This window comes from Mugil cephalus, chromosome 13, assembly GCF_022458985.1.
Source record: "Mugil cephalus isolate CIBA_MC_2020 chromosome 13, CIBA_Mcephalus_1.1, whole genome shotgun sequence".
NCBI lineage: Eukaryota > Metazoa > Chordata > Actinopteri > Mugiliformes > Mugilidae > Mugil > Mugil cephalus.
Genome location: NC_061782.1, coordinates 20864164 through 20886788, shown reverse-complemented (window position 1 = coordinate 20886788; position 22625 = coordinate 20864164). Strand labels below are relative to the sequence as shown.

Below are 22625 nucleotides of genomic sequence, written 5' to 3'. Positions count from 1 at the left end.
TAAATATACATTGATATCATTATACATTCAATATTAAGCTATCCCTTACCCCTTTACTAAAATATGTTCATGTTAATGTGTATTAAAAGAAATTTAAATTTGGAGTGGGGATTTTGCGACCCCCATGCAGTACCTCCGTGGACCAACTGTTGAAGACGTGTGATCTAAAACCACCTGGGGTTGGATATGCATATTTTGTTGTTGTTGTTGTTGTTGTTTTTACATAGGACACCCACACATAGACCCAAAAAATGTATAACTTGGAAACTCAGCATTTAACAACATGGACCACAAATCACTGAAGAACTCATTATGCATGAGTGAGGATGGACGCCAACTCCAGCTAAACATAAAAACATTTCCTTCTCCCTCATTTGTTTAAAAGATCAGCGTTTTGATTTCTGCATCGAGATGGCTGAAAACCACCAAATGCTTGCAAAGACCGACGTCGACGGAGAAATACATTTTTGGTCAAATGGCGTTGAACTTCCCTACTGACATGTCAAAACTCTGGGATATTATATAAAATACATGACAGGTGGAAAGGTTGCTGGTAATTTATTTAGTATCTAAGTGACAACATAGGATATGACCCATTTGGTTCTCTAAGCAGGTTAATGTAGGCTGTTGTCAGCACAATTCACCCTTTTAGGAGATAAAGAAGTCTGCTTCTACCTTCATCTCGCCGAGGAGGTCATTTGGTCTGATGCCTTTCACTCCACGTAACGTAAACTTCCTCACCACAAGCTGCTCACAAACAGGATAAATAAACAACCGCGGGACAACCCAGCGTTTGGAGCTTGTTAGAGCGCACGATTTCAGCATGAGAGTTTGTTTGGTTAAATTTGCTCGCGCAGTGACCTAACTCCTTTATACCGAGCACATGTGTGGAAGAGGGCACAGGAAGGCAAACGTTTCGGAGAGAGGGGGGAAAAAGAAAGTGGAAAAATCCATATTTTTCCAATATGCAGACGGGGCTGTTCATCAGGCAAAGTTTGACACATGTCTTTGAAGAGAGTTAGAAACAACAACTTGGTGGAAAAAGTAAAAAAGATGGAGTAGGGGGTTTGGCTAAACAAATGTCATTTTTGGACGGCACTGCAGGGAGGATGAGAAAAGGAAAGATGATGAAAAGAATGAAAAGATACATTCCTAAGACTCTAACTCACTGCCTCACTGTTTCCTGAGCTTGATTAGAGGGATGCAGGGACTCGCGGGTACATTAAGATTAAGATCTTGGCTGTCCACAGGGAATTACGAAAAGGAAGCTATACGAGCGCCTTTATCAAATGTGACATTGGATTTTTATAAGAGGAAGTCTCATTACAGTCGGTGCTTATACTGTGCAGCCATGCAGCTACGGCACCATGACCACCTTTAATCAGAAAGTCACAGATCTGACCCACACGAGAGCCAATCTACGATGCTAGGAAGAATTAAATAATGTTCAGCTTGATTTGTATTTCATGGGAGCTGTAATTTTAGCTAGTTCAGGTCATAACAGCCCTACAGTATTAAAATAAAATCTGCTTTACTGGCCATGTATACCTACAAGGAATTTGTTGTCTGCAGCTGCAGCCATGAGAGGCGTTTCTATAGTGCTAGTGCTACATCAAGGTGAAATAAATGTGAATGAAATTATGGTTAGTTGAAAATTAATTAACAGCAACCAGACTGGTTACTGTGACAACGAGCATCGGTAATCTGTTGAGATTTCTAGTAACACAACTATGGAAATGATTACACATAAGTGATCAGTCTAGTTTACTCTGTAACTCTGTTACCAGTCAAGTAAGGCCATTTCAAATTTCAAATTACTATTTTCTCACATGTACTGTGCCAATGTTACATAACAGATAAAAATGAGGCCTTTGGCCCAAGCAAGAAAAGCACAGGTGTTACCAATAACATTAACAAGGCATCTGGTGTGTTCAGGTGTCCCACTGCAGCGCACTGCGTCAGCATGCATACTACCAGGAGAATTTATTTGGATCAGCTAAATAGAATTTACTGATTATATTACTCATGCATGTGCTTTTCCTTCTGTTACGTGTCAAAGGTCTCGTGCGCTTCCTGACGAAGGTTGGGAGTTGACTTTGGAGTGCAACATAGAAGAAATCCTTCACTACATGGCACCAACAGGGAATAATAATTCACACACAATGTCTGACTAGTATTTTTATGCTGAACAGAATCCAAAAAGCAATGTATCGCAGTATTTAAAACATGGCACATGTGTAAAAAAAATACAAACAAACAACTTGTGATTCATAGAATCATTATAAAATTCAGCATGTTATGTATTAAATCTGTATTAAATCTGCCTGCTTCAGCATCCAGAAATTGGTTCAGCACAGCCTGGAATGAAGTGCTGACAATAACCTTTCTGTTTCCATTGCTGGAGATCAACTCGAGTGAACAGCAATGTGTATTTTGCTCTCTCGTGTTTTCTTGTATGATAGTCCATCAGTCAGCCTTAGCTTTAGAATTTACCTTGTGACCAAAACATTTCCTTCAGTGTTCATCGTCTGTGAAAAGTGGTGCACAACGCAATAAGGCCAAACTGTACAGATCCTCCTTCAGTTCAGTTTTGGACGCTTTGAATGAGGGGAGTCAGACGGTGTGTTTGCTGCTTTTTTGGAAGCTGCTTTCTTAGCAGAATCTTTGTCTTCTGGATCATAAAGAGCATTCCTAAGAAAGCGTGAAGCAGCACCCTTATCCAGACGGGCAGCCTTCTTCTTGTCAGTGATTTCCTTCACTCTGTTCATGTATGTCCTTATTCTCTCCTGGTGAACAGAATTGTTACAGAGGAATCAGACAATGCAAGTAACTAGACAGAAAGTGTCAATGTGCCAAAGACTGTACATACCAACTCCTGTTTGATTCCATGTTCTCTTGGATTTACTCCTTGTGTTACCAAATACACTGTGAACAAGGACAAAAGCAAGATTGCATATTCACATAGTATCAGAAATTCAGTACACAGTTCTTTGGGATCTAAAGTCCTCCACGAATATAAAGATAAACTGCATATTTTAAGAACTGTAATTCCTTCACTTAAATCATATAAGATAATATGTTATTTATTCCTCTGAAACACAGCTAGTTTTCCATTATTATCTGAGCATAAATATGTGGAACAATAACGACAAATCCAGTCCAGAATGACATACATGTTACAATGAAATTAAATGTTGCACATGTGCACAACTTAATTGACAACCTCTGCATCTGGCTTTTCGTAATACTTTCACAGAAGAATAAAAGACAAGGTTTCCCTGTATGACAACACCACATTTAAATTTATATTCATCGTATCAACATAATAATCAGAATAAATCCATAAAATAACTTACTCCAGAATAATGAATTAAGGGTGTAGGCAGACATGAGGTCCAGCTTGGCTTGATCCAAAGGATCCAGCTGTTGGTGAATATGATTTATTCATTATGGAAGGTGTAGAATACAGATCGACATAATTACACATTTAAATGATGCATTACTCGTTCCAAAAATGTCATTATTGCAAAGACAAAAAGCACAGTGGTAAAAGTCTGGTAATGTGTACAATACACTAGGTATTGTACACTGCAAAGCCATCGCTATAAGAGCCCAAAGACATGAATATGGTTAATGACAAAAAGTTAGGTTAACGCTTTCCCCTTCTAATTCCCACATTAAGGAACCGATCTTATCTGTGTGTAAAGTTGCCAGTCTGGTTTTCTCTTGGATGTATGCTTCACTAACAAGTGAAATTTTGACTTAAGGGAATGAAAACATGACAAATACAAATACTATGAGCCACAGTGACTGTACCTTTTCCAGCAGGTCATTTTTGGACATCGACATCAACTTGTCCAACATGGTTTTGATTGAAGTGACAGAGGAGTCGAAGCATGTAAGCTGTTCATCTATCTCTTGAGGATAATCCTCTGTACTGCTTCCCGCTGCCATTTCGCCCCTATAGAATTATTACAGCCACAGTCATATAACGCTACTGTAGCACAATTATTTCAGTCGATTGTAGACTGGAGCAGAAAAGTCCCATTTAAATCTCACTTAGCCATGTGAGCTAGTAAGCGAGCTAACACATGCAGGATAACATTTTAGAGGACAAGAAGTAAAGACAGCTGTAACTTACATTAACTACGAATGAATGGACGTTTTACTAAGTTAATAGGGCTACGTGCTAAATGGAAGTGACAACAAACAATATTAAACGGCAAAGTTGATATATTTACCTCTTTAGCACGTTTTAGCCAACAGGAAGTGACGTTGGAACAATGCAGTTCTTCTTCTTCCTCTTCTTCTTCTTCTGTGCTCTACTGCCGTCTGCCGTTAGGATGACCGGAGTAGCTAGCTAACGTTAGCTGGTTTGAACATTTTTACTTAAAAAATGTGTGTGTTACTCTCAAAGAGATACTTATCTCTACCAAAACTTTTTTTTTTTCTGTACGTTGTTTAACGGTATACATTGTTTAACAGTGTAGTGGTGTAGTTTTGCTGAGGTTAGTGGTTTACTAATTCTAATATTGCTATACCTAAATATTTGTTGTCACATATTCCTTTCTTTATTTCTAACAGGCACAAAAATATGAACTATCTAAGTAACTAACTAAGTACCTTTTTTTGTCCCAATCAGTTGTTTTATATCATCAAATGTTTCTAGTAGTAACTTTATATCTGACAACAGCTGTAGTGTTCATGTTACTATGGTAACCTTGGGTGTCAATGTGGTAAATGAAGCTGAGTGTGTTGTAGTGTGAGGCAACAGTTAGAGTGAGTTCATGGCTCAGGCTGGACACATTGTTTTAGCTGAACTCAATAAATCAGAGGCTTGAGACATGGACAACTGTGATTTGGAGAAGCTCTCTGTTTCTGGCGGGAAGCTCCATCCGGCGTTCACACCAGAAGTCACAGACTACAAAGTGTCGGTGGAGAGCAGTGTCAACAAAGTGACTCTGGACATGGTTACCAGTGACTCTGGCGCTTCATACAGAATTGTGAGTACAGTCCTGCACAGCCGCACAGCTGTCTCTTTCATATCAAATACATGTGACTGTGTGTGATGCATTTCAGCTCTTTGGTGACGGTTCCAGCTCCATTAAACTGAAAGATGGGTTGAACAGAGTGGAAATCGAAGTCGTGGCTGAGGATGGCACCACAAAGAATTACAGCGTGGAAATCAGTAAACTGTCAGCAAAGATCGCAGAGCTCAGTGATCTGGCTTTAGAAGGAGATATTCCACTGTACCCTGCATTTTGCAACAAAGTCTATGAATACAACAGTGAGTAAAAACTGCACATTTTGTATGAGAAGTCTGCTGTTGTGAATTTATAACTAATCTACTATTTATAAACGCAACAAACAACATACTTGTTAAAAATGTGCACGTGGTGATATTAAGTTTTGAAATACACCGAAAAAAATGTTTAGATTCTGTTTTCCTAACAGCAAACTTTCTTTTTTCTCCCAGGCACCGTTCCCTTTTATTGTGATGCAGTGACTCTGCTTCTCAAGGTGCCAGATAGGAACATAAAAGTTTCAGTGAACGGCGCGAGCAGCTCACAGCCCGTCCCTCTGAACGTTGGAGACACTACTGTAGAGGCGTCAGTCCGTTCAGCAGATGGCAGTATTTCACAGGTATGACGAGACGTGAATCGATGACTGCGCAATATCAGCAGCACTGATGTGATTAAAGGCTTTGTGTGTGCTTGATTATCAAGGTGGGATATATTAATTATGTACCAGAACATATACATATATGCATAGCCTTGTATATCAGATGTCTGTCCACCTGATATCCCGTGGCGCTACACTAGTGTACCTGACCCTTTAACTCTGCCAGGTGTACACGGTGTTTGTGACTCGAGAGGTGATTCCCATGCCTGTGACCTTCACTGATGGGAAGCAGCAGCTGGAAAGTGAATGTCCAGTCTCCCTGAGTGCTTTTTACAGGCCCGTGTCCATCAACCACAGGTGAGCTTTAAATGGGAAAAGAAAGCATACAACTTTTAAAATGGTTGTTTCCATTTCTCATCGCCAAATTTAGCTGTGTTGATTTGTGCTTGTTAAAGATGTTAAAGATAACTATTTTCATCTCTCATTCACATTTACATTTAAGTATGTAAAATTACCATGTTGAGTGGCACCTCCGTACCACAGAACATCCACACTCTCTACCTTCTGTGTTATGGTTGGAAAATGTGATGTAAATCACTCCAGTTCTCTTGCTGATTTGCAGTGATCCAAAGAGCATCTTTTCAAGGCCCTATATTGAGATGCTCGCACGAAGGTCAAAAGTGGACCCTCTCACTGATTGCCCCCTGGGAGACGGCTGGAAGGTGGTCGAACTGGACCTTGACGGGAGGATGTCGGCCGCTCTAGTCAAGTGTTTCTTTTCTTACCGAGGTGAAGGTCTGAGACTTGGCTCCTCAAAGAGATTCGTCTGAAGCAGAGATGTTGTTAGAGTTGAAATCAGTGGGTAGAGTAGTCGATCCACTTTTATCTCTGAGTAAACCGCAAACCAAGACAGTGAAAAAAGAATTACTGTTATTACGTGGACTCTTTACTGAACTGTTTCCATCTTTAGAATATCCTAAGGAAACGCTTGTATAACTGCATGGTTAATCATCTAGGTGCACTCTGCCTTACCTCTCAACAGTCCTGGGTGCACTGCCTATACTATCATGTAACATGATGGTGCTGTAGACAAAGATTATGTTGCTGTAATGAGGTGGATATTATTACTTAACTAAAACCTCATGTATCTGCCATGAAGGATTTTTCTTTTTATCAGGCCATTTTATCCAGCAGGTTTTTCTTATTTGATTTGTATTTTTAAACAGCACAAATGTCTCTCAGATAATGAAGTTATTAGTTTGGACAGTTTCACCACAGAGCTGTTAAATAAACGTGTCACTCCAGCTCACATTGGCACGAGCTTTAATAAACTTAAAATGTGTAGTTTAAGTGGTTGATAGCCTTCCGCGCGCTGCTGTTCAGGAGTGAAGGACAAGATTAAAGTAGTATTGAACACGATTAAAGTAGTATCGACCTCTAATGTGTGATTTATTGTGCCTTTGATGTTTTTTTAACAAAGGATGTGACAGCGTGATGAAGCTGTCTGAGCTGGGGTCACACTCTTTGGACTGTCCACACAAGCCCACGGGGGACCTGGATGCAAAGGTCAGTATGAAAGATTAAGCAACACCCTGCACTGCCAGAATCACTGCTATCGACCTTGGCTCACCTCATCCTTTATTTACAAGTCATTGCTGCCTTCACTGTGACTAAGCGCTGGTTTAACTTCCATAGTAAAAATAGCTTCTGTTTGTAACGCTGTTGCGTAGAGGTCCGTTACTGCTCTTTCATTTAATGGCTTGTCACTATACCTTGACTAAAAATTTGCTTTGTATTTTTTGTTTTGTTTTATAAGATGAAATATTTAATATCATAATGAGTGACTATGGTACTGTAAATGGATTCCACTTCTTCATCCTTGTGTCCACATTAATCTTAAAAACTATTTTAGTCTAACCAGTGTACCTTTCAGGATGTAACAGAGACAGACTGGTATAAGAAGAATTTTGAATCATCCACGTGTTTGGAGATGGAGACCAAACACACATGTGAGGTAGTTATCTGTACTTTTACTTTGTATTTTAAGACTACAGTCGGTTAATTTTCTCTGAATGGTTAATCCCATTTAGTAAAGACATTTAGAACTGAAATATACTCACTGTACTGTTCATTACTTCATATACTGACACATGATATGGAGGCAAACTAGGTTTATTGAGATTTACTTCCACCCATTCCTTGATAGCTGTATTCACAGTAGGATAGTTAGAATTTTCATAGAGTCACATTTCTCTGTATAATCTGAGGCAGTTTGTGTCTTGTTGCTTGCCGTGTTGACTTTGCCTGTTTCAGATGCGTAAGTGGGAGGAACGAATGCAAATGATAGCGGGAGAAGACAATGTGGATAAGCTTTGTGCTTTGGCCCAAGACCACCTGAAACTCTACAGACAACACCTGCCAAAACCAGGCATGTAGCACAACACCAAGAGCGTGAGATTAGAAATGAAGTCAATCTTCACAAAGTCTAAATACATGCCCCTCTGTCAATACATGTCCCTAACAATAACATTCTCACTCATTCATTTTTATATATAGTAAATCATCATCCACAATAAAATAAATAACAAAAAAAAACAATATAATATATACAATACATTTATAAAATGCTGACTAATATGAATTCCTATTCGTGTCTATAGAGAGTTTTAATAGAGAGCTTCTGGACCTTCCTTTACATTCGACGGCAAGTTAAATAACACACAGTGTGTGTCATTTTCCTTGCCCTGCCTTAGCTTTCATCTATTAAAAAATACATGAAAATGGGCTAGTTACTGGTTGCCTCTTAAACTTTTATCTGACATGCCAAGCACTCAAGTTACTGCTTTTCCCAGACACTTTGGCCCCGCTAATTGTTTGAGGGCTCAAAGAGAGGCGACATTTGAGAATGATCCCAGATGATTGAGTAATAGTCACCGGAACCAAACCGAGGAGTAACATCAGAGTGAGACTTCTTAAAATATGAACAAGCTATTTTCTCTTGCACAAGATCAATCTGCACAGAGGTTGATGAATAAAAGTGCCCTGATGCTGTATTACTGGCAAAACAGTGAGATCAAGTTGTATCACTTGAACATGTCCTCAGTGTAAAATGCTGAAACATGTGCACGGGAATGTTTGGCGAAAAGCAAATGCATTAGCTACTATCTACTCTATAAGATACTATATGTATCTTTGGTGGGTATGTTTTGTAATACTTGCCTGCTACATTACAAATTAAAAGCCATGGCATGAACGCAGTTTGACAGATAAGGGACACTCGTACTAAGCAAAGTTACTCTCTCTGAATATTTCATGAAAAAGATGCATCCACTTATTGATAAGTGAAAGAGAGGGCAGCTAAATACTTTTATTTCTCCTTATGAAGGGAAACAAAAACTGTCACCTCTTTGTGTTTATAACATTTTTAAATGCTTTGAGGCCTCTTGCAGCCAAATCATATTTTCCATTTCATTCGAGTACAATAATAAGATTCTAGCGGTTCATAGGATAAATTCAAACGTTTGTTGCCATGTGCTGAGATTTCTGGGTTTTACAGCTTGTAGTTTTTGAAACCAAACCTACCAACTGTGCTGACGGCAGATTGCAAAGTTTAGTGAAGTAAATAACGGGTATGATAAGTCAACAAATCTAAAATTAAACCCACTGCTTCCTGTTGTAGCAAGCAGACAAATAGGTTGATGTACTGCAGCTCTATACTGATGCAAATTCTCCCACCAATATATGCAAATAGTCTAGTGTAAAACATCAATAAACCGCAGTGTGTATGTTTCACATTACCATAGGAGACCAGTTGGAGTATGAGGATGACCAGTCTCCTCTGCATAGCCTGGAGCAGGCTGCGGTCCTCTACGCATCCGCCATCAGACTCAGTTCCAGAGATTCCAGGCTTCACCTCCAGCTGGGTCTGGTCCTGGAGGAGCAGCACTACGCTACGGAGATGTTCGGCCTTCAGAGGAAGGTACTGTCATTAGAGACAAGTTTTTTCTTTGAGGTAATGTATGTATGACTGGCTCTAGTATGACACGGATGATAACTTTTTAACCTTTTTGCAAAAAATACAAAGACTGTGTGCTCATGTTCTCAGTAAAAATGTCTCCTAAATGCAACCTTAAAGGATCCAAGAACTTTCCCACCAACCTAAACACAGCTGAAATGGGGTGATATTTCATTACTAATTCAAAACTATCAGGGAGTACATAGGATTCTACAGACCTACTATACATTATTACAGTAGAGTTGCTTTGGTATGTAGTGTGAATAATGTGAATAATTTCTTCAATCTGAACATTTACATTTACCGCATTTTTGAATTCTGGTAGTAAATTGGTGCAGCTGAAAGCAAACAACACCTCTCCTGTTTTTATTCCTGCGTGTCCAGGCTGACAAGAACAAAGACGAATTAAGCGATGCGAAGTCAGCGTCACATCAGGACGACATCCTGGCTGTGTGTAAACTACACGGTTTCCTTGGTACGCCCACAGTGGAGAACCAGCTGCAGGCCCTGGACAAAGAGTATCATCTGCTTAAAGATCAAGGACAGTCCAACAAGGCCGACTATGTTCAGACACTTTACATCTGGCTCTCAAAGAAAACTGGCAAGGTAACAACATCAGCATGTTGCTTCTGCTGCTGATGATCCAGTTTAACTCAGTTTTTCTACTCTGGAAAGTGAAATATCTCGTCTAACTTTAAAGAAACGGTCAATAAACAAAAATAATGGTGATGCTGATGAGAGAATTAGACCACTGAAGAACTGCTGTTCTGACCCTAGACTGATCTGATGCAATATGCAGCCATTGCCATCTTTTTGCCAACTACTCTCTGAGTTTAAAGTCTTATGATAGAGTGCGTGCTGTTGCAGGATAGCAACGCAGCCTTGAGAGACGAGGAGAGCAGTGTCCACCGAGCGCTCATGAAGTACCTGGACGCCTGGTCTCTGAGTCCAGACAGCTGGGAGCACAGCCTCCATGTAGGTAGGCTGCTGCTGCTACAGGGGAGGAGCAGGGAAGCTCTGCAGCACCTTCAGAGCGGCCTGGCACTACGTCCCCTACATCCCGCACTCAGGTCAGCTCCAGGAAGTATTTACGGTTCAAGAAACAGAAACCATATTGTAGCAGTGGGTCTGATAGTAGGTCTAACAACAATGATCAGAATTAATTATCCACACAACTGTGTGGGTTGTAGTAGAGATTATCACAAAGTGCAGGCAGCTAGTGACAATATAAAACAGCAGTATAAGATCATGAATTTCATCTCCTTTTACAAACTTCAAAGCAACGTCATCATTTTTGGAGCTCAGCTAAAGCCATAATAGAGCACAGAGTGGTTAAATCAGGCACAACATTTTCTATTCCAACTACAGAGAGCAGCTTTGAACAAACCCTTAACCTGCTCTTCAAATTCTCACTGCCCTCTGAGCCCTACACAATAATATCAAAAAGGGATTGGGAACTTGGAAAAAATGAATAGTTTTACGCAGACTTGTGAGATGAGGCAAGATTAACATGTGAAACCTGAATCAGAGTTGGTGTTGTCTTGTGTCTTCATTCTCCCAGATTCTTCACTGGACTGGCTCTTCTGCAGCAGGAGCAGAAAGCCTCAGAGGACACGGAGAAGGAGGCCGCTCTCTTTTTACAACAAGGGCTCGAACACTTTGTCAGCCAGTGCTGCAGCAAGAGGTGTGTGTGTGTGTGTGCGTGTGTGTTTATGTGTGTGTGTGTGTGTGTGCGTGTGTGTAGTGGAGGTGGATGCATTCAGCTAGAGAGGGAGAGAGTATGAGGGCATGACAGCAACAGTAATATACCAGTCATTCCGTTTAACGCTTCAGGAGGGAGAATAGGACGGTGAAAAGACTGTTTCCTCTGTTGATATTCTATCTACATTTGCACTTTAAAAGATGTTTCAAAGTTTTAATGCAGCTTTTCACAAACCACCATATTTTTTTTTTTGTAACCTAAAAATCTAAAGTAGGGAGAAAGTCAGATTTAGCAGTGAAAAACTTTGGGTGAAACTTTGGGAATCTGCCTAAGATTTGGAGATTCAACAATAAGTAGGTTCATCATTGTCATCGTGGCTGTTTTTTCTATGCTTTCTTTCTTTTTCATTTTGTCTGCAGCTGGGTGGAGCAGGGTCCATCAGACCCTCTGTCCAGCTTCAATACACAGTTCCTGCGAGGCCTTCTCACTCTGGGTCAGCTGCAGCAGAGAGACACACTGTCTGTAAAGGCCATGAGCGCTGAACAAGTCTATCACATGTGTGTTACAAACCAGATGTTTGTTTAAGTACAAATGTGATGTTTCGTATTGAATTTACGTCCTCTCCTCAGTATTTGTGGTGGATCTCATCTCCAATAATATGTCTAATGAATGTGCATTTAAGACAGAAAGTGTTCAAGCGCTGCATGAAACTCTGTCTTCTTGTGTCTACACTGGATCGCCTCAGAGTAGCGGTGCTGACTGCCCAGAGAGTGAGTCAGTGTGTGTGTCGTGGGGAGGCGATCAGGCAGCTGGAGTGGGTGCTGCTGGATGCTCACTTTGCCCTGCTGCAGAGGCTGATCCAGCAGGGTGAACACCAGGCTAAGACGGGCACAGAGCGGCAGTACCTGGTAGCGAAGAGGTGCCAGGCCCTCACAGCTCTCTTACGGCTCACCTCCATCGCCCCCTGTCAGGAGTTGCTGGGCATGCAGGAAAGAGTAAGAGTCTTTGCTTTGGTTTGTGCTTGTGTTTTACAATATCACAGTGTATATACACATCACAGTGTAGCTAGTTTGTACTGTGTACTGACTGGTAATGAACAGAAGTGCCTGGCATGACAGAGCACTCTTGTACCTTCTGCCTCACCACTGCTGCATATAGACATGCCATATAGCTGTAGCGACCACACCACGGGACAGCCACGCCCTGTGCCGCTTGGGCCTGGCCCAGCTGGCTCAGTATGACAGCAACCCCAACTCAGACAGGTCAAAGGAAGCCTTAAGCAATGCCTGCCTCAGCTTCCAGGCCAGCATTGAGCTGGAAAACAAGAGTCGGAGCGGAGAGCCACCTAAACAGCTGAGCAGTGAGTGTTCATACAGCTACTAGCAAAAAAATATACAGAGGTGTGGCTAGTCACACATTTCAGTAAAACTCCCAGCGTTCCCACGTTAACTACCTTTCTTTGCTCAGAACAAAAGTGGTGGCAGGACTGGCTGCAGGCGAAAAACGAGAAAGCTGACAGGCAGTCCATCGCCCAGCCGGCTGGAGTGAAGGGGCCTTCTGATACCAGTGTGGCAAAAAGAGGAGCTAGGCAGGGCAGGGGAGGGCTTAGTCAGGGACGGACGGCAGTAGCTGTAACTAAAGCTCCAGCTCTAGCTCCAGCCCCCAACAGGGGAGGCAAAGCTGCCCGGACTCCAGCCAAAACCCCTGCAGCCAGGTGAGTCATGCTGACAGTCTGCTGATTCATAGTGTCTGAAAGACATGTTATGCGGTTGTCTGTGGATGTCTTTGTTTATTTATTGATCCGCGGATAATTTCCTTTGGATAAATCTGTTTTATAGTTCTGCAATTCTTACTCACGAAGCACGATAGAACAGTCTTCTCGCTGTTGCTTGTCATCAATACACATGGTCAAGATAAACTCACTGAGAGCAACGTTAGCAGGGTTGTCCTCTTCAAATTTTGTAATCCATCCAGTATTTGTAATATATTTGTTCGCCTGTAGGGGGAGAGCTGGAGCAGTTGCCAAGCCAGACAGATCTGCTAAACCTTCCAGCAACAGTACTAAACCCCAACACCCCTCCGACAAGTCCAAACAAGACTGCTGCCCTGATACTGCTGAGGCAGCTGAGGGTGAGGCATGACAGAGAGTGGCACAGATAGTCTAGTGAAACCATTTCTTCTCAGGAGTCTTAGGTGAAAGATAAGAACATGTAGGTTTTACTCTGTTGATGTCTTCATTTGCAGGTAATCTACTGTCACACCTTACACTGTTTCATGCACTTTTTTTTACTTTTTGTAAGATTATAGAAATGTTCAACAGAGAAAGAAAAATGTCCCGGCTCTTAAATTTTGTGATTGTGAATCCTCATCTATGACAAAGCGTGGAACAGCAGCACCCTTTTCTTCCTCTGTGTAATCCCTCTTTATGTATTAGCTGTTGTTTCAGAGCCTGCAGCGGTGGACGGTGCCAGTGAATCCGGTCCACTGAACCGCAAATCTCATGTATCACGACTGGGCTTGGCCCGAGCTCTCTCACGCTGCACAGACACCCAGGACCAGGCGAAGCAGCTCTACCAAGAGGTCATCGCCGTGTCACCAGGGGTCAGTTCTCATCTGCAGCGTTTACATTTCTGGTGTTTCCTCACAGGTTTTGCAATGACTGAAAAACAGTTTTCACACCCACCCAATTGTGTTACTGGATTCTCGGTGATTCATTTCAGTGAAGGTAACCTTTTACTTTCAGTTTTAGAAAAATGTTTACAAGAATGAAAACTGATGTGTTTAGTTTCTCAATAGTTGGCTACACTTGAATTATGTGACATTGCCAAAAGAATGTCTCCAAGTTAAGATGAGATAAGAGATAAGATATTATTCATCCCACAGAGGGGAAATTCTGGTTGTCAACAGCAGCAGACATTCAACATTCAACATTCACGATTTGAATCAGCGAATAGTATTTAAATTGGTTTACAAAAAATATCAGGTGTAATGAATGAATTAATGGACTTTTTAGATTCATGATGCCTACACTGAGCTAGTGCAGCTGCTGGAACCATCCGATCCTCAGGCTGCAGTGGACGTGTACTGCAGATTCCCCCTGAAGCCTGTGGCAGAGCAAAGTTTTGACGACGCATTCATCACAGGAGAGATCGTTCGCATGCTGATGTCACAGGAGCAGTATGACCACCCGCAGCTGGGGCCCAACCTCGTAGCATACGGCAAAGTCATGGGCCTAAGTGAATACTCTTACTATTGTTACCAAGACTGTGCAGTATATTGGAAAACTCATAATTTCTAACATCTTAATCAGTCAGGATTACCATGGCTAAAATTTAGTAAAATACTGTAGTAGTTCACATTAAGATAAATATGAACTGAAAAAATAAAATTCCACCCATGTTGAATAACATTACCCCATGAGTGGGTTATAGTAGTAGTCATCTGAACTATATTTAACAATTGTGTTATATTAAAATCACGCAGTCAGACCCATGTGACATGCCATGTCATGTTATTTATAGAGATGTTAAACACTCTCCTGGTGTAATGGCCAGATGGGATGACATGTGACATAGTAGTACACATATGCAGCATTGGTCAAATAGCCAACAAGCCACAAGATAAGTCCAGTTAGAATAAGTTCATTAATTGAAGACGCTGAAAATTAAAACCACTTCCAACTACTTGATAGCGTATGTCAGGGTTTGTTTCAGTGCGGCTGCAGTAAAGCTGATGAACTCATCTGTGGCTGTGTTTGCAGGTTGCATAGAGAAATACATTGACATATTGGATGGAAAGTCCATGACCACACTGCTTAAGAGTGTGTACGCGAGGATCCATGAGAGACAGGAGGACGATCCGGAGCTCCAGGACTTCTTCAGGTTCAAATGCTGGATATGACGTTTGTAACAATGCCCGATTTCTTTTTAGGAGTCAGTGTTTTGTCTTGAGCTGGTAGTCAGTGTGTTCATAAAAACTTATTTCTTTTGACTTTACTATTCCTGATGTCATATTCTGCAAAGGTGAATGTTTAATTTGAAAACAGAGTTCTCAATAAAAATGTCACATCAAAAGAGACAATTTTAACAAAACTGGAGTAGATGTGTTCACTAACAAAACACAGGTGTCCCAGCGAGCCTCCAACAGAAATGGAAAGTGATCCGAATTACTCCAAGCCAGAGGCTGTATGACTCATTTCTTCATTCCAACACAGGACACAGTTTTACTCCATGCACTTCTCTGCAACACAGCATAACACTACCTGCAGGGCTCAACCAGGCACCACATATTTTATTAGGACTGTCATTAAACAGAGACAAAATGATCAAACCTGAACAAGAGTTCAATCGAGTTAAATGTCTGGCAACATGAGTATGAACTGTACAAAATATAGGCAGCTGCAGAGACAAGCTGTATGAAATAGGTGTCTTCTAACAGAAGACAATTAAGTGTCATAAAAATACAGTGATTTACACCTTTGCTGGTGAATCGCCACAATTATACTTAATCCCACCTGAAATTTCATCATGAGTCATTGTTGTGGGCTCCTTTTTCAAGCCACATTGAGTTTGGTGACGATGAGCACACGGACAGACTGGTCGAAACCCGAACACACACACAGGCCCTGCTTGTCAGGGCTCCAGTCCAGGCTGGCGATTGGTTGAGTTGACAGAGTGACATTCTGTAAGAGGTTGACAGAGCCGGCTACGCCCACATCCACGTCATCCGAGTCTTTCTTACTTCTCTCACCAGGATACTCGCTGCAAATCACATAAAAACACATTTTGTATATTAGATTGTTATAAAAGAACCACCACGATGTGAACTGAAATATCTGTAACTTACTATTTCCATAGATGTAAGTTGCCGGCTCCGCCTGCAGTCATAAAGATGTCTCTGTTTTGAGGCAGATGTCTCACCTGCCAGATGGTTGACTTATGAGCCTGAAATGCAGAAGAGGGGCTGTTTACTTCCGATACATGGTTTAAGCTGTCCAGAAAAGCTCTTTAGTCCTAGTCCTTTTGTCCCTTACAGTTCGGACTGGCCTTTGGTACTAACAGAAATTTTCCCTGTGTAGTCTGCCTTGTATTTTAGCCCAAAATTTCTGGAGGAACCTTTTGATTCATGGTTGGAGATGGTACAGTGCCAACTGTTGATTGCTCAGAAGAAGTGGACAAATATTTAGAAAGCAGAGGCACCTGATCTCTCCGTCCTAGCCAGCGCTTGGCGAGCCGGGCTGTGCACTAATGCCAGTTTAAGTGTGTTTTTCTAGCACAAAAAGCCACACTTATTTCTCCTTGCTGGCTCCGTGTCATTTTTGGCCAGTGACACAAAGCCACAGAGAATGTTAGACAAACACAACCCCAAACATTTCCAGCTGTGAAAACGGTTAAAACATGCACCCCTCATTCCCCTCTGTACCACATGAATGTAAGAATAATAATAACAACGATAATGACCCTGTGACATTTTTCCCATGCATGGGAGCCAAACGTCCGTCTGGCTCACCCCACCCAGGTCAATTACCTTTTCCGAAACAGAGGCAAAGCCCTTGGTGGGATGCTGCGTCCTCATGTCAAAGACGTGGAATTTTCCCTCCAGTGAGGTGGCCACTAGCTTGTTCATATTGATGTCTTTCCTGTCAAACTCCACAGAGCATACCTGGACAGGAGAGCAAAATAGCAGTCACTCCCTGGATATGTATCACATAGCATGGCTCCATCATTCCCCATGCAACACAATGTGTTGAAATGAACATAATGATATTTGGTGGGTTTATTCATGGGGCTGTGAATACAGCATGCAAAGGGAACATTCACCTCTGATTTCCCTGTGGTTTCATGTGCAGCCTCAATGACGGTGGGAAGCAATTTTCAGCTCAGTACTTTTCCTTGTTTTTGTCTACATTGTAATTTGAATCCAGGTTTTGATTCTAAGGGAATATTGTATGCACGTTATCCTAATAAAACCATCAGTTCTAAATGTTGGAATTACGCCTTGTTGTCTAGAGTTCAATTGGCTTCATCAGGCTGTCAGTTTGGATTTCTACTCTCTTCACACAGGAAGTTATTTTCTTCCTGTGTTGAAACACACCACTCTTTGACATATGTTTTTTTCTCACCCCGTTTTTAATGTTGGTTTCCCACCGTAGAGACATGTTCCGAAGGTCAAAGAGTTTGATGTCACCATTGTCATAGCCAGCACAAACGCAACGGTCCTGATCGTTGAAGGCGTGACCTGAAATGTATATTAAAGATATATTAAACAGAGTGAAATGAAAATAATGTACAACACAGATTTATGGCAATATTCTGACTGGTGCACAAAGTCATTCGGAGTGTCATCATGTTGCTATTTTCCTTACGCTCATTATAATTTTTTTCTCTGTACAATCCTCATGTGCATAGCATGAGCATTGTTTCCATGTTCTTATATATATAAGTATGAAGAAATGTGTGCTCATTGTGGTGGTAAAATGGATCAACTCTGTAACTGAGCAGTTGTGCACAAGAAAATGTTGTATTGTGATCAATAGTACTCAACATACGATATTAGATCCAATAAATATCTATATTACATCATCCTGTTTTATCACTAGCGTGCGGCTGCATTACAGTCATGACTCTGTGTCACGTGTATCCACAACACTAAACAGTGTTTTACATACCAAATGCAACAGTCCAGCAGTCCCTCTTGGTCTCTCCTTCCACAGGCTCCATGTTAGCAACAGGTGAATCTTTCTGTCTGGGATCCCACACTTTTACTGTCCCTGTTAAAAAGGGGAGATCCATTATTAAAATTCACCTGAGGATCTATTTTTTTTCTTTATGTACATAATTTTCTTTCTGTTAGCGTGGAATAGTTTTGTGCTCTTACCATCCCTGCTTCCAGTGACTATCTCAGGTGCACCATCACCAATTCCCAGGCCACCAACGCCATCAATACTGTTCACTATCTCTTTATGGGCCTTCACAGTGTACACCGGCACATTGGGGACCTCCAGATTCCTGCCGACGACAGAAGAGTCAGTGCCTAATACAACAGAACCTCTAAAAAGACACCAATTATAATTGCCCACCACAGTCTGAATCCAAATACCTTTGAATTCAGACTCTATACTTAGTTAGCAGTTTGTGATTACAATTTGAATTAAATGGATCCTTTCAAATTTCATTCATTCCCGCATACAGATAATGTGACATTAATGTGTGTGGGTGAAGTACCATATATTGAGATGTCCATCGAAATCCCCAGTTGCTATGTGTCTTTGTTGGAGAGAGGTGGCCCCGAATGTCCCGCACTTTATGGGTTTAGGTTTCTCTACCTGAAATGTATGAAAGGAAAGATATTTAGTTCCAGGATTGGTTTAGTATTAAACCAAGCCTACTTGTAGTTCAGTTGTTTTTTAATAGCTAGACAAACTCCAGGGTTTGTTAATTCACACATTCTTTGCACTTTTTTCATGTGTCTACTGTCATTGAGCTTTATCTTGGTGACTGACAGTAGTATCAGATGTCACGTTACAGACCTTTGAAGCAATGTTTACAGCTCAGAGCTTTATTTTAAGACGTATGTGTATCTGAAGCAGAAATTAGGATCTCTTCAGTTCCCACTAATTACTGTTTCTTGGCCCTTTTGACCAGTACCGACCACGGCGCTCTGCATGTTGCATGTTGTCATGGAGACAAACGAGCAAGACTTTTCTAGAAGCCTCAGATAAGCTAGCCAACCCCAAGTTAAACCGTTTACTGGAAATGTTTTTAGAATAAAGAAGGAAAAGAGCAAACAAGAGTAAATTGTCAATCCACCTCCTTGATAAGCTGAGCCTCTCCGTGCTGCACTTCATATATTTGCATCACTCCGGTTCCTCGAGGAAAGTTCCCCATGCAGACAAACTTCGCGCTGCATGGAATCCATTTACTGTCAAAAACCGTATAGTTCAAACTCTTCTGGACATGCGCAATAATCTGGGGTTTTGAAAGTGGCGATGACATATTTGCTGATGTGGAAATATTCTGTAAAACGGCTGAAATTCGCCAGTAAAGCGGAAAATGAACGGTTCTATGCAGCTAGCTGCCAAAATAAATGACGTTAACATTACTGTTGACGGCGCGACTGTCTTAGGAGATGCCTGACAAAATATATACACACAATGTGGACATTTTACATAGCGATGGCATATAAAAATATGTTTGGATATGCTATATTCATAATCAATGCTAGCGACTTACTGAGACGTTTTTGTCAATTACGACACCATTATTCATGTTCTCATTCTACAGGCACGGGCGATTTGGCTGTTTGGGTCCTTTTCCTTGCACGAGGATACCCTCATGCGCCTGTGACCAGCGTCTGCTCCAGTTTTTACTGTTTATACTCTTTAAACCCAACCCGACCTTATGGACACCGATAAAAATCCCACTGCAGAGGCTGGGCCAGCCATGGAGAGTACTGAGGACTCAGAATCTTTCACAAAAGTTAAGTCTAAAAAGACTCAGAAACGGAAACGTGAAAAAGATGGAGCCGACATGGACACAGAAGAGTCCGTGCCAGTTAAACGGCCGCAGTTTCCTCCTATTTCAGGCGACAAATTAAGGGTAACTACAATCTGTTTATATGCTCTTCTTGTTCTTCTTCTTCTTATAGTATCTCATATAAACGTCACTAAGCGTGTCTTATTGAGAAAGTAGCCTCCGACCCCTTTAAATCCTTACTGTTTAGCGCATGCGCAGTGCAGTCTTGTGCCTGCGCTAAATAAAGCTACTTTAAGTCGAACCAAAGCTCAGGAAGGGAGTCAGAACAATACTATTATGTAATGCTTATGATTTTTCTATTACTTTTTTATTTTTGGAAAACTATATAGTATTCACTATACAATACTCTGACTGACTGCAATCACTACCTGTCTCAAGGCATAAAACAGGATGAAATATTCTAAGGTAATGTCAGCCCAGCTGTGTGGGGATTAGTGAAACCTCCCACTACTTTAAAATTAACATAGTCAATCTATGCATTTGTAATTAAACTCCATAAATCACACTTGATCATAATAACAAGTGTGCTTTACTTTTTACTTTCATACTTTTAATGCTTTTAGTAAGTATATTCTACAGCTAATACTGTGGATAAGGAATATGGACATATTTAATTTTAATTAGCATTGCAAATGTTTATCAGTGATCAAGTCTTATTAATCAGTCACTGGATTAATTATTTAAGTCATTTAACCAGGTTCTCATAGGATGTCGGGGTGGTGGATGTGTATTTGGTCTTGCGTTGTAGACTATTTTTGAGTTAGACCATTGCTGTTACTTAGACAGAAATGTGTATAATTGATGACTTCATCTGGGGCTCTGAAGTATCAGTTCCATTACTGTCACAGAATAGTTTGGTTAATATTGTTACATATCGTAATTGTGTGTGTTCCAGGGACCGGATCAGATGCGTAAGATTGCAGTCCCAGCTCACAGATACACGCCGCTGAAGGAAAACTGGATGAAGATCTTCACTCCTATTGTAGAGAACCTACAGCTTCAAGTCAGATTCAACCTCAAATCTAGGAATGTGGAAATCAAAGTAAGAGTCCCAAGCATCGCATTTCATTTCATTCAGTGATGAGTTTTTAGTGGCGTGCGTAGAATGTAATAAACCATGTTTCTTTCAGACATGCAAAGAAACGCAGGACATCGGCTCCCTCACGAAAGCAGCAGACTTTGTTAAAGCGTTTGTTCTGGGATTCCAGGTTGAAGTAAGTCAAGTTTTCTTGAGCTTTTTAATGTTTTTATTTTGGATAAGGCATGGCTGCTTTATCGTATTTGTAATCATGTAAAATGTGTATTTGTTAATGTCATAGATAGAAGAGAACAACTACTGTGAGTTTCTGTAGTTGATTCTATACGTTTGTTCAAATGTTTCCAGGAGGAACTTAAATCTCTTTAACAGCTGCTGCAGTATTAGATTCTTGATACTGAACCTTGTAGGGAGTCTTGTTTGAGATTTAACATGCCCGCTTTCTCCTCCCAGGACGCCCTGGCTCTCATCAGATTAGACGAGCTTTTCCTTGAAACCTTTGATGTCACAGACGGTGAGATTTCACCAGCCCTTTGTCTGCCTCCTTCTCTCTGCTCTCAAACTCCTTGTGTCTTATTCCCACTTCTCTTTCCCTGAGCCATAAAGAACTCAGTGCGTCTTGAATTTAATTGTTCTCTCATGTTTTGGCAGTGAAACCGCTGAAGGGAGACCACTTATCCAGAGCCATTGGAAGAATAGCGGGGAAGGGAGGAAAAACCAAATTTACCATCGAAAACGTCACAAAGACTCGGATTGTGCTGGCTGAGACGTGAGTGTTCCAGTATTCCTCCAGCTTTACACTAAAATTATTCTTAATCGTCGTTAGTCACAGTTGAAACAAATTAGTGTGTACGTTTCTGGTCATGAAAGTTGTATTTTTATTGCACTCCTTTTTTCTGTCTTCTTGTGAATTGTTTAAGCCCTAAGACAAATGTTCCATGAAAACATTCCAAGTGTTTCTTTCAAATACCCAAATCTAGGAAAAGATCAACTCTTTACGAGCTAAAGTGTGTCTTTAACTCAACCTAAAAAATGTAAAATAGTGAATAAATTGCATTGATGTTTATTGAAATGTCAATAGCAATTGTCTGTAGGGACTGTTAGGATTTTCTCTTTTGAGCACACACACATTCTAACAACATATGTAATATTGCTTCTCTGTCAACAGAAAAGTTCACATATTAGGGTCTTTCCAGAATATCAAGATGGCCCGGACAGCGATATGTAACTTAATCTTAGGTAAGTAGGACTTCTGTTTTTGTAGCAGATGATGTGGATGATTCTGGATTGAAAATGAACACAAGTACACACCAGTGCTCACAAGTGACCTTTCCCACTGTTTCTCCCTACAGGAAGTCCACCTTCAAAGGTTTATGGCAACATCAGAGTGGTGGCTAGCAGGACCGCAGAGAGATTCTGAAGTGTGATTGGCTGCTGTGTATATTTATCTCTTCTCCCATTGGCTGGTGGAACTCCCACTTTGATCTTTGTCAGCTGAGACTGTTGACTGCTTTATGAACTGGTACCTCTTCTGTCATGGCCTCATGTTTTCAGTGGTTATTGAATCACCTGGATAGGAGGAATAAAATTTGAATACATGTATTTACAGAATTCTTTCTGAATGTATGAGTTTGTAAATAAAATAGATGATGGATAGTGACAGTGTGAACATTTCTTTTTGTGAAAAAAAAAACAAACAAAAAAACAACAAAAAAA

At 41.0% G+C, this 22625-nt stretch overlaps 4 protein-coding genes across 6 annotated transcripts; 2 read left to right on the top strand and 2 right to left on the bottom strand.

The window, feature by feature from the left end:
* Positions 1-2165: 2165 nt before the first annotated feature.
* On the bottom strand, positions 2166-4348 carry c1d (C1D nuclear receptor corepressor). 2 transcript variants are annotated; one of them, XM_047603284.1, is made up of 5 exons: positions 4242-4348; positions 3817-3961; positions 3357-3423; positions 2870-2925; positions 2166-2786 (listed from the first exon to the last, which is right to left on the bottom strand). In XM_047603284.1, the coding sequence occupies exons 2-5, from the start codon at positions 3952-3954 to the stop codon at positions 2580-2582; spliced, it is 468 nt and encodes a 155-aa protein (XP_047459240.1). In that variant the 5' UTR covers positions 3955-3961; positions 4242-4348; the 3' UTR covers positions 2166-2579. The 2 variants fall into 2 exon arrangements, with proteins under 2 accessions (XP_047459240.1, XP_047459239.1); XM_047603283.1 differs by having other exon boundaries at positions 4142-4261.
* Positions 4349-4465: 117 nt separating this feature from the next.
* On the top strand, positions 4466-15412 carry LOC125018349. Of its 2 annotated transcripts, XM_047602162.1 has the most exons (20): positions 4466-5003; positions 5080-5287; positions 5477-5643; positions 5849-5979; positions 6245-6411; positions 7103-7188; positions 7556-7636; positions 7936-8050; positions 9426-9601; positions 10022-10243; positions 10505-10707; positions 11199-11321; positions 11759-11896; positions 12085-12334; positions 12498-12699; positions 12807-13053; positions 13342-13469; positions 13774-13940; positions 14353-14575; positions 15100-15412. In XM_047602162.1, exons 1-20 carry the CDS (start codon positions 4845-4847, stop codon positions 15237-15239), a joined length of 3333 nt encoding a protein of 1110 aa, XP_047458118.1. In that variant the 5' UTR covers positions 4466-4844; the 3' UTR covers positions 15240-15412. The 2 variants fall into 2 exon arrangements, 1 of the variants encoding a protein (XP_047458118.1); XR_007113935.1 differs by lacking the exons at positions 14353-14575; positions 15100-15412 and having other exon boundaries at positions 13342-13583; positions 13774-13926.
* A 197-nt stretch (positions 15413-15609) lies between these two features.
* dnaaf10 (dynein axonemal assembly factor 10) lies at positions 15610-19493 on the bottom strand. The gene is made up of 8 exons (XM_047602163.1): positions 19148-19493; positions 18563-18663; positions 18216-18346; positions 18007-18108; positions 17461-17576; positions 16866-17000; positions 16185-16282; positions 15610-16099 (listed from the first exon to the last, which is right to left on the bottom strand). Exons 1-8 carry the CDS (start codon positions 19331-19333, stop codon positions 15892-15894), a joined length of 1077 nt encoding a protein of 358 aa, XP_047458119.1. The 5' UTR covers positions 19334-19493; the 3' UTR covers positions 15610-15891.
* A 139-nt stretch (positions 19494-19632) lies between these two features.
* On the top strand, positions 19633-22569 carry pno1 (partner of NOB1 homolog). Its single transcript, XM_047602165.1, has 7 exons — positions 19633-19936; positions 20769-20915; positions 21004-21087; positions 21363-21423; positions 21561-21678; positions 22078-22148; positions 22262-22569. The coding sequence occupies exons 1-7, from the start codon at positions 19739-19741 to the stop codon at positions 22327-22329; spliced, it is 747 nt and encodes a 248-aa protein (XP_047458121.1). The 5' UTR covers positions 19633-19738; the 3' UTR covers positions 22330-22569.
* Positions 22570-22625: the final 56 nt, after the last annotated feature.